An 11,016-nucleotide genomic window follows, 5' to 3' on the forward strand; every position below is an offset into this window, starting at 1 on the left:
TTGATGTACCACCTGGTCGGTGGTGATTGTTACAACCATTTTACATACCATAGTCTTATGTAGACGAAACGCGAGTCTGGTGTACCAAATTATAAATCTGGTATTTTTAATGAATTTTTATAACCACTGGGTCCATGCCACTGTTGGTGGACTTTTCTTTTCCGAGAGTATCACCAGCAAAGCATTATTTCCTTTGTCATATTTGGCACAACTTTTCGTAATTTTCGTTTTTTAATACTCTTTAACTTGATTTGGTTCCAAATGATTTGATTCGACGCCACTGTTGATCCGTATGTAAACGAAAGGCGCGTCTCTCGTAATAAATACAAGCCTGGTATTTTTTATTAGGTTTAACAGTGCAAAAGTGCATTCATAGGTAAAAACATGACATGTTTGTTTTTTCAAAAGTTGTGTACTCCAAACATTTAATTTTTCATTTATTTGTATTTATATGTTACGTATATTTTTGTCTCTATATAATATGATATAAAAGTACAAAAACAACTTAAAAGTACCATCAAAGAAAAGACCGACAGTCTGCTGAACCAGATATATTCTCAGTTTTACTCAAATTCAACATGATAAACGTAAGAAGTGATCGAAGTCCTGATGCAAACCCAGCAAGCTTATCGATACCAAAGCTTCACAAGAGACAGATATATTTCTGAATGAATTTCTCAATTTTCAAAATGAATCTTGTGTAGTTTTGACGTCGTTAAAACTAACTTATTCAATGGAATCATCTTAACGTTCAGAGAAACATTTTTTCTTCGAAATTTGAAACAATTTCTATTTTTTTTTATTTTTTTTCCCCCTGAGTATTTATGTCATCCCGATACTGTAGATACATGTAGAGTCATGATTATTTTTACAAATAATTAAAATGTCCGTTTTCAGATAAGCTTAAACTGATAAACTACATAATTCAAAACCAAGTCACCACCGATGTTTTAAATATATACCTTGTTAGTTAAAGATAGTACATGTTGTTTAATTTGATTGAAATATTTCCAATTTAGTTTTGTAAACTGATGAAAGATATTTTCAACTGAATTGATTTGACTGATCATATTCAAAAGCCTTAATGACAATACACCACACATTAAGATGATTCTTTTATTGTGTTAAACCTTCACGGTTATACACTTAAATATACACACCCTTTAAAACTGTATCAGATACCCTCCACCAAGGTTTGTAACAATTACTGGGGTCAATGCATTGATTTTTGAATATGCAAAAGATGTATGTGAATTAGTATTTGATCTAGACTATTACCAAAATCGTCTTGTGTCTTATAGGTAAGTCTTATTTATGAACGTACACTTTTAATTTGTTACCATGTAGGAAAGTAAGTGGTCTCATAAATATACGTATAAATGAAAAATAAATATCTTAACGATATAATGAGATAATGATAAAGAATTTACTTCATTTTCAGTCATGGCTATCACTTGGCATTTTATTTCAGAAAAGTCATGGCCAGCTTTGAAGCTAATACAAGGAACGAGATAGACAATTTCCTGTAACTACTCCGTAATAAGCACACAGTTGTGTTTACTGCTTGATTCGCGAAATTTACAGTTTGAAATTTTGTTTTAACGGAAACTTTATTAAGACCTCTGAAGTCTTCCGCAAAGAAGTATTCCTAGAAATAACGCCTCATTCCGGAACTTTATTTAAAAAAAAAACAAAAAGTAGACTTCTTTATAAAATAAGTTTCTAGGTTTAGACAATAGTGGAGTCTATTCTCAAACTTCATGTGAACACTTGTAAATAACAATTGAATGAATTTAGACAACCCCTGCGTATCAGTCCGATGCAATGATATAATGGATAAAAACAGGCATCGGGAAAAGTATCATAATCATTATGGTAGATTCTTTTATCTTTTCACGAAAGAAATTTCAAATCAAAATTAGCTACCGGTATTAACTCACTGTTTGATTTAGAAAGGAGTGTACCTATTTTTTTTTTATTTGATTTTTTATTTCAGCATACACATTTAAAAATATGTCAGAACTGACCGAGAAATTTAATAACTGCATTATTCATGGGAAGGAACTTGACTATTATTGTCCGAGACACGACGAAGTCATCTGTGAGTTTTGCATTGAAAGCAAACATGAAGGATGTCGTAACTTAATTGACGTTGATCAAATATCAAAAGACGCTGATCTCAGTGAATTAACAGACATTAAGGAAGCCGCTGTAGACATGGAGGAAAATATAGAAAGATTTCTAAAAGATCAACGAGAAAACAGAACACAATTAGATGAACAGAAGAATGATATCGCATCAGACATTAAGCATTTTAGGGATAAAATCAATGACCATCTTGATCGATTGCAACAAGATCTTATGGATGATTTATCAGAAACACATGAAAAACTGGCTGCTCAAATAGAGGAAACCATTAAAGATCTTGAAAATAAGAAATCAAAGCTGGCTTCACTGAAAATGAATTTTGACAATATAGCCGAGGAAGACAAATCACCGACAAATTTCATAATAGCCAAAAAAGTGAAGAAAGAATTGACGCGTTTAACGAAACCCTTATCTGTCCTCCTTCATGGCTTGAAACATTCCAATTTAGAATTTGACGCCAGTACTGAAGCAGAATTAATGGTATTAGAAATTGAGTCTTTTGGCGCGATTGCAATCTCCGAAAAATCATCATCATTACAGTTGACTAGTAAAAATGAAGATTTGAAATTAAACCTCAATCCTGCAAGAAATATTGCTGAAATTAGACTGAAAGTTAAAACTGATATTAGGATAAAGAATAAAGCCCAGTTGTCTGTACAGAAGTGTATCATACTACCAAGCAACCAATTCCTTTTCGTCGATGAAAAAAACGAAAGACTCGTAATTCACGACCAAGATGGATCACATCACCACGATATTAGTGTTTCCAATAAACCATTTGATGTTGTTGTAATCGATCCCCGACGCGTTGCAGTGACATTTGGTAGGGGTAGACAACTAGAGATTTTAGACATTTCGAAACATAAATGTGACAGAATAATTAAAACCGCGAATGATTGTTGGGGAATTTCCCATCGGGATGGAAATCTGTTCGTCGTTGTCTACAGAAAGGGAATAGAAGTAATCAGTATTGCTGGACAGTTGATAGCCGTCATTCCAATTAATGTAGATCACGTATTTTATATTTCGCTACATTCCGATAAAATTTATTATACTGACTGGGCAGAAGACACCGTGAACTGCTGTGACTTTAATGGCGACGAAGTTTGGTGCTACGGTTATGACAATGTCGTTTCAGAGCAGGGAATAGCGACTGATGCCGAAGGTAATGTTTTTGTTGTCGGTTATAGAACAAATAACGTTATGGTTACTTCGCCTGATGGCCGACGTTACAAAGTATTGTTGAGCGGGGAATCAGATGGCCTAAACTGGCCAACAGGACTATTCTACGACGCACAAGGAGATCGCTTATTGATTTGCAATGAAACAGACGGGTATGCTGCACTGTACGACATAGAATAACATATTGTATAGTTTTTGTTATAACAGACTATACAAATATTCAAATAGACTATATAAAAAGACATTCACAAAGTATTAGTATTATAAATGTGAAAAAGCATTATTATGATATTGAAGAGTGAGAGAATATGTTAAAAATTTAGAACGTAAAGAAATAATTCTCGAAAAAAAAACTCACTACATGAAGTATAATTTAACTTTTGGGGTTCAAAAACCGTCGAACGTATAAAAATAAGAAGTTGTGATAAAATTGCCAATGAAACAACCATATACGATACTGTTGTCAGGTCATTAAGGATGGCATATTTTGGTATTAATATTGATTCACTCATAGGGTCTTTGCATCGGAAATAAACACATTTATTCTAAAACCATTTGTTGGCATGAAACGGGTTATGTTCTTCTCATATATTTTATGATGGTATGATGCTAAACCCCTAACGGGAGGGATTGTACCTGATTTTCATATGATGAAGACATAATCTTTCAATCAGTTTAATTGAGGTTTGGAGCTGGCATGTCAGTAACTGCTAGTAGTCCTTTGTTAATTTATGTATCATTGTCATTTTGCTTAGTTTCTTTTGTTACCTATTCTGACATCGGACACGGAATTCTTTTAAACTGAGTTTTACTGTGCGTATAGCTATGTGTTTCTTTATTCTACATTGGCTAGAGGTATATGGGGAGGGTTGAGATCTCACAAAACATGTTTAACCCCGCCGCATTTTTGCGCCTGTCCCAAGTCAGGAGCCTCTGGCCTTTGTTAGTCTTGTATGGTTTTTTTAATTCTAGTTCCTTTATATGTTTTGGAGTTTAGTGTGACGTCCATTTTCACTGAACCAGTACACAATTTTATTTAGGGGCCAGCTGAGGACAACCTCCGGGTGCGGGATTTTCTCGCTGCGTTGAAGACCCATTGGTGGCCTTCGGCTGTTATCTGCTCTTTGGTCGGGTTGTTGTCTCTTTGACATATTCCCTATTTCCATTCTCAATTTTATATATATACACTCGGAGATTAAATGACGTAGAAGTAAGCAACTATAAGTGGAAAAATACTTTAAGGTTCATCATAATAAATGGCAAAAAATTGCTGTGTTTACACCAAAAATTTACTATGAATACAGATAAACCTGTGCAAATTTAAAAAAATAGTTTTAAATACTAGCTTCCACTAGGTTAAATGCAGTTTGTGTTTCAGAAACAAAAAATCTTTTTTTGATTTAGATGGGGATTTTTTCTCTTTCCTGCAGAAGATGTAAAATAGACTAAGTTGGGTTAAACCTTTGAGATGGCCCCTCTCAGGTAACAATCGTATAATATGATTTGAAGGGTGTAACTGAGTGGACAGTATCAAATATATCTTAGGTGTACCATCATTGGAAGTGATGAAAAAATGCCCATTAGATTCCAAAAAAAAATTTGATCTTTCTGAAACACAAAATGCATTTAATTTTTATATCTCTAGTGGATTCTAGGCCTTAAAACTTTTCCAACTGCACAGGTTTTTCTGTACTCAAAGTAGTTTTGGGGGTGTAAACACAGAAATTTTTGTCCATTTGTTATGATGAACATTAAAGATGCAAGCCTTGTTGTTCGGCAGATCGTTTCGCCTAACATTTTTGAAATTGCTTCTGAACTATAAATATTTGATTTCAAACCTATACTGTCAGATGTACATAAACAGATGTATTTGTTAACTGCTGAAATACGAATTTTGAAAATTTGACATAATTGAGCAAATGTACTTAAAATTTTGTAAAAGAATTCTGATATAAATTCTACTGCATTATTTATAGTTTATGGAGAGCTTGAGAGGGTTTCCACTCGAATTTTGGTTCAAATTGAGGATTCTTTCTTTAAAAAGAAAATTTAAATGACAATAAAGTCAGTAATACAGGTACATTATACAGTTTAATGTAATGTTTAAAAAGTAATCATGGAGTGAATTGCAAGTGGGTTTGCCACATAAGGCATTTATTAAAAGATTAAGGTGTGAGCTTTATCATTTTTAAAACAGTTTCCTGTCACACGGTTATCATTCTCACATGAAGCTCGACACCAGATTATTTCAGGATTATCTGATTCACAGTTCCAGAGAAAAAAGCAACGACAATTTCATCATATTCACGACATCATGTATAAGACTGTACATGTATAAAACTGTCGGTAAACAGGAAGTTGATGAAAGATAGATTTGAAACCGTATCACACCGTGCAGCATGCTCATATGAAGATTGACACCTAATCTCAACAAGATCTGATTTGTAGTTCCTGTGATCAATGCGATGAAAATTTCATGAGACGAACGGTAAACCAATATACTCCTCCTACGGAACAGGGGTATTAATATGTAATACAGCAGCATTTTTCAAAAGGAGTAAATATGAGCTAAATAATTCAACTAAAACAAGGTTTATTATTGAGATGATTGAAGGTACACAATATAACAATCATAAACAATATATAACATATCACAGAGAAACAAATTAGTGGAAGTAGATTATAGACATATATAATTCTAATTTCAAAAAATTATTGTTCAACACTGTATTCTGATCATTATCAGGAACTGACATGCGTGTATGTTATAAAGAAATGAGTACAATGTAGGATAAGAACTGTGTTAAATTATCAGTTATTATTATTATTATTATTATTATTATTATTATTATTATTATTATTATGCGTTTTTGTCTTTACAAGTTTTTGACACCTACTGTGTTTTCCCTCATCTTTATGTATTTTTAGTGTTTTTACTTTAGCGTTATCGCCTTTTGTGTTAAAGCCTTTTCGCGTTTCTGCCTTTTAACTTTTTCGACATTCTCAAAACCATTTTTTTATTCTAAGGATATATGTTACATGAATGATTTATATACAGTAATCTAATCCTTCTTACTATATAAATCCTTGGTCCCATTAAATTGGTTGACATTTTTAACGTATATTCTGTAGACTCTTGATATAAAAAAAATCCAGCAGATTTAGAATAAATAATTTACGTATGTTAATTGGCAGTACCTCTTTCTATATATTGCATCAATAATGCGTCTGTTCATTTTTCAATATTTAAATCTTTAATAATTCATTTGCCTAGTATCAAGATTAACAGATAAATTAACAAGACACGCTTCTTAAAATTTCAATCAATTCAACTATATAAAAAAATATTTATAACAGACAATATATCTATGAAATATTAACAATGCTAAACTATTTAATAAACAACAATACCAGTGTCATATAACAAATAACTATATCACAGGAAAACTTATAAGAGGGTGTGGATGGGGGTTTGCAGAACAGAGAATAATGGGCAAAAAATATAAAGAATAGAGAAAAATGGACCAAAAAATAAAGAATAGAGAATAATGAGGTGCTAAAATATAAAAATAGAGAAAAATGGACCAAAAAATAAAGAATAGAGAATAGTGAGGTGCTAACATTTTTATAAAGAATAGAGAATAATGGGGAAAAAAGTATAAAGAATAGAGAAAAATGGCCTAACAAAGTAAAGAATACATAAATGAAGGACCCTCCCCCCTTCCAGACCCTCTTATAATTTAGACAACAGAATCATTATTTGAGGTAAGATTTTGAGACGCAGATTCTGAAAAGAACATAGAAAATATTCCATTCGTTGGCAGTACAGAAACCACTGTTCATATTGAAAACGAAAGGGAAAATAATAAGCATAATTAAAGAGTGTCTAGCCCGATGGGGTTTACAGAATAGAGAATCATGCATGGCAAAAATATAATGAATAGATAGAAATAAGAAAAAATTTATAAGAATACGGAATAATGGGATGCAAAAATATAAAGTGTGGAAGATAAATTTAAAGATTAAAGTAATAAAATACTGATAACAGAAATGAACGATGTACCGAATAATGAAATTGGTTAATTACACAAAGATTAAATAGTAAAATCATGTTGAAACTTCACGATAATTTTAGAGAATAATGAGAAAGATAGATAAAAATGCCCTAACATTTGAAAGAATACAGACAATAAGGACCCTTAAAGAATGCAGAAAATAAGGACCCTTAAAGAATGCAGAAAATAAAGACACCCTCATTGATATAAAACAAAGGGAGAATAAATACAGCTGATGACAGTAAGAACTGCATCATATGTAATTTCTTAAAATTTTAAAGAAAGGACAAAGGTTGATAAGTTAGATAAGTGTTCTTTTTTATATTATTTTTATCAGAATCCTCCGACATATTTTTTGATGGCATTTTATTCATCACAAGAGTTTAAAAATGCTTAAGAGAGAAAACTGTCTCTATATCAATTTGTTCTAGTGACGTCATGATTTTGTAAGTTGGTATCTGAACAATTGAAAAAAAATCGACGAAAAGCCATATTTTTTTGTTGTTTTTTTTTCAAATTAAGCCCCATCCCAAAATAAATATTCTAACTCTGTCGATAGTGAAAAGCTGAATAATAAGATAGAAAGGTATAAGATAGGAGATAACTAACATTATTCATAATAATAAATGACAAGCACTGATAAAGTAAAGTAAAAGAACCGACCGTGCGAGACCCACATGGGTAGTCAAGGTCGTAAAACACCCTTAGTAATGTAAAAGATCCTTTAGAAAATGTAAGCCACACAAGAGTTTTCTTTAACGAATTTTCCAGAAGGATTGTCAACGAACAAAGATATTGACTGAAAAGTCTAAAAATTTACACAACATCAAATAAAACTTCATACAAGACAAAACGTCTGGTCAAGCGTTTAGAATCTCAGCTACGTCCTCGATCATTTTCTCCTCTGTTCCCTTTAAATCCTTCTCTTCTGTCTCTGTCCCATCTTCAGCCTTTTCATCATCTACACCACCAGCTTTGGTTCCATTCTGGACTGGATTTTCAGCCTTTTCATGATTTTTTTCTGCATCCGATGTTTCTTTATTTTCATCACCTGCATCCTCAGAAATTGCTTTATCTGGCTTTTTCTCTGTCGTCATTTCAGTGCTTGTTGCTGGTGTTTCCTGTTTCTCTGTCTTTGTTTCAGTGCTTGTTGCTGGTGTTTCCTGTTTCTCTGTCGTCGTTTCAATGCTTGTGGCTGGCGTTTCCTGTTTCTCTGTCGTTGTTTCAGTGCTTGTCGCTGGTGTTTCCTGTTTCTCTTTCGATGTTTCAATGCTTGTAGCTGGTGTTTCTTCTTTCTTTGATACAGCGTGTTCTTCTAGAATGACAGGCTTAGAAATCGGTGCATGTTCTGCTAAACGCAAGACAGATCTTGACATCGTTCTAGATATTTGCCGATTCATCGGTTTGTAAGCAGGTGCAGTTGGTGTAATGACACTTTTAGATATTTGTCTATTCATAGGCTTGCTTGAAGGACCAATTGGGGCAATTGCGTTTCTAGATATCGTTCGTTTCAGAGGTGCTTTTATTGTTGGTGGTGTTGTCTTCTCGGGATGTATTGTAGCACTGTTTCCAGTTGAAGGTGGAGGAGTTGGCCTCTTTTGTAAGTCAATCTCCTCCGATGGTCCTTCTGGATGTTCCTGTACAGTAACCATAGTTGATTCTGGTCTTGTTGACTCCGGTCGTTTAGCGTCATCAGGTGATGTTCTCACCAAAATAGAAGAACAACTGGCCTGTCTGGTTATGACCGAAGAATTACTCATCACACTATACCTGTTTATTTCTGTTTGCTCAGGAGTAGCTATAGATTTTCGAGAGAGTGATCGCTGAATGGTTTGTCGAGGTGGAACACTTGGCTTTTCTGTTTCAGATTTTCCAGGTAGGTCGCCGTCATCTGGAGTTTGTTTCTCCTCTTTAGTTTCTTTTTCCCCTTTTGCCTTTGGTTCCGTCTCATTTTCAGTTTGTACTAGATCGATCTTGCCCTCTTTCAGTGCTTCTGTTGATAAAAAAATAATTCATATATTATAATGTACAGTGCTGATTTAATTATAATTCTGAAAAAATTTTAAAAAAAAAGAACAAAACGTGTTTTGAACATAAAATGGTTGATACATAAACAATGTGAGCATACAAAATCAGTAAAAAAAAATTTAGGTAAAAAAAAGTACAAAATGAAATTTTAAAGTATAAAATTACATACATTTCACATATCTATTTATGATCATCAAAGCTTTGGTGCCATAAATACTATAAATTAAGCTATTAGCTAAATACGAATACAGAAATTATTGTGCAAAAACTAGTTCGATTTTTATCAAAAGTACTAACATGTTATAGATATTTCAAATCTTTTGGATAGTTTTACGGTGTATCGTAAATTATACCATAGCTTTTGTTGAAACCCCCGACAATGAGTTTGCCGACGAGTATCAACAAAAACTATGATATAATTTACGATACACCAAAAACATATCCCAAAATATGGAATTCATATTTCATATATTTTTTGTTTTTTCACTTTTAAAATAATGTTGATAAGAATCAGCCAATTATCCTTTTCGGGCCTTACAAATAAAGTTCCGCTTACTATTTAAAATAAGCACGGGCTTCCAGCAATGGATGCACATTTACATTGGTGTTGCATAACGTAACAGATGAAAAAATGTTGAAGGAATTATATGTTCTGGGTATGCTGTGCAACGAATAAAAACCAGACATAAGCCGAATATGTAGGACTGTAACGATACAATAGAGATTCAGTGGTAAGCATGCGACTACAGATTTTTGATATTTTGAAAGATTTCTGGAATCCCAGATTACAATTTTAACTTTTTTTATTTCATGAGAATGTTTAAAATGCTTTTATTTTTAAGTATTCATTCATAATTCTGAGGAAATTAATTTCTCAAGAATCTCTCCAAGATTTTGAATGAATAATACCACATTTTAATTTGTATCAAAAGCCCAAGTCGTACAAATTAATAGGTTTTTCAAAATGTTACCTATTAAAATAACATGTTTCCTATTGATAGTCCTTAGTATTTAACCTTCATTTAGAGTAACCGGACGCTATCTAAGTCTAGCGGTCAAACATTATTAGTTTTACTTTTAAGCAACCTCGTTAAAATCTAGATGCCAGCAGTGTATATCAAATAATTTTTAAACCTATAGCTGTACAATGGAGCCTTTGGGAATACAATCCAAGTATACATCTCAATAACCGAAAATCAACTTATATTTTCCAGTATAATATATATTCAAATATAAAGCTTAATACATTCGTTTTTATTTTACTTTATTTGTTTTTTTTTTTCTTGGAGCAAAATTTTTTTTCATTTAAAAATATAGGACAACGGAGTTGGCGTACGGTTGTTAGATTCCCATCCTTGGCATTCATTTATATCGGTGTGTGAAAAGCAGCCAATTCAGCTTAGTGGCCTCGCGCTGACTCTGTTGTTCCTATGTCAAAAAATTCAGCCGGCCGTGGCCAGGTCTTGCTTTCATTCTTTTTTCTTCGAAGTCCAGATGCAACAAAACCATGGTATAATTGTGAAAATTATACCATAGATAGTTATGGTATAATTTTCGGTTACTGAGATTTATACTCTGGTTGCATTCCCATAGGCTCATTTGT

At 32.8% G+C, this 11,016-nt stretch overlaps 2 protein-coding genes across 2 annotated transcripts; one reads left to right on the top strand and one right to left on the bottom strand.

The window, feature by feature from the left end:
- The first annotated feature begins 1,158 nt into the window (after window positions 1–1,158).
- Window positions 1,159–5,506, top strand: LOC127705490 (uncharacterized). Its single transcript, XM_052209816.1, has 2 exons — window positions 1,159–1,301; window positions 1,997–5,506. The coding sequence occupies exon 2, from the start codon at window positions 2,014–2,016 to the stop codon at window positions 3,508–3,510; it is 1,497 nt and encodes a 498-aa protein (XP_052065776.1). The 5' UTR covers window positions 1,159–1,301; window positions 1,997–2,013; the 3' UTR covers window positions 3,511–5,506.
- Window positions 5,507–8,245: 2,739 nt separating this feature from the next.
- LOC127706576 (submandibular gland secretory Glx-rich protein CB-like) lies at window positions 8,246–8,761 on the bottom strand. Its single transcript, XM_052211232.1, has one exon. The coding sequence runs from the start codon at window positions 8,759–8,761 to the stop codon at window positions 8,246–8,248; it is 516 nt and encodes a 171-aa protein (XP_052067192.1).
- Window positions 8,762–11,016: the final 2,255 nt, after the last annotated feature.

The sequence above is a fragment of the Mytilus californianus genome, unplaced genomic scaffold, assembly GCF_021869535.1.
Source record: "Mytilus californianus isolate M0D057914Y unplaced genomic scaffold, xbMytCali1.0.p SCAF_6, whole genome shotgun sequence".
NCBI lineage: Eukaryota > Metazoa > Mollusca > Bivalvia > Mytilida > Mytilidae > Mytilus > Mytilus californianus.

Excerpts from the sequence above, each read along its gene's own strand:
- LOC127705490 (XM_052209816.1), top strand. The coding sequence starts at position 2,014 with ATGTCAGAACTGACCGAGAAATTTAATAACTGCATTATTCATGGGAAG.
- LOC127706576 (XM_052211232.1), bottom strand. The coding sequence starts at position 8,761 with ATGTCAAGATCTGTCTTGCGTTTAGCAGAACATGCACCGATTTCTAAG.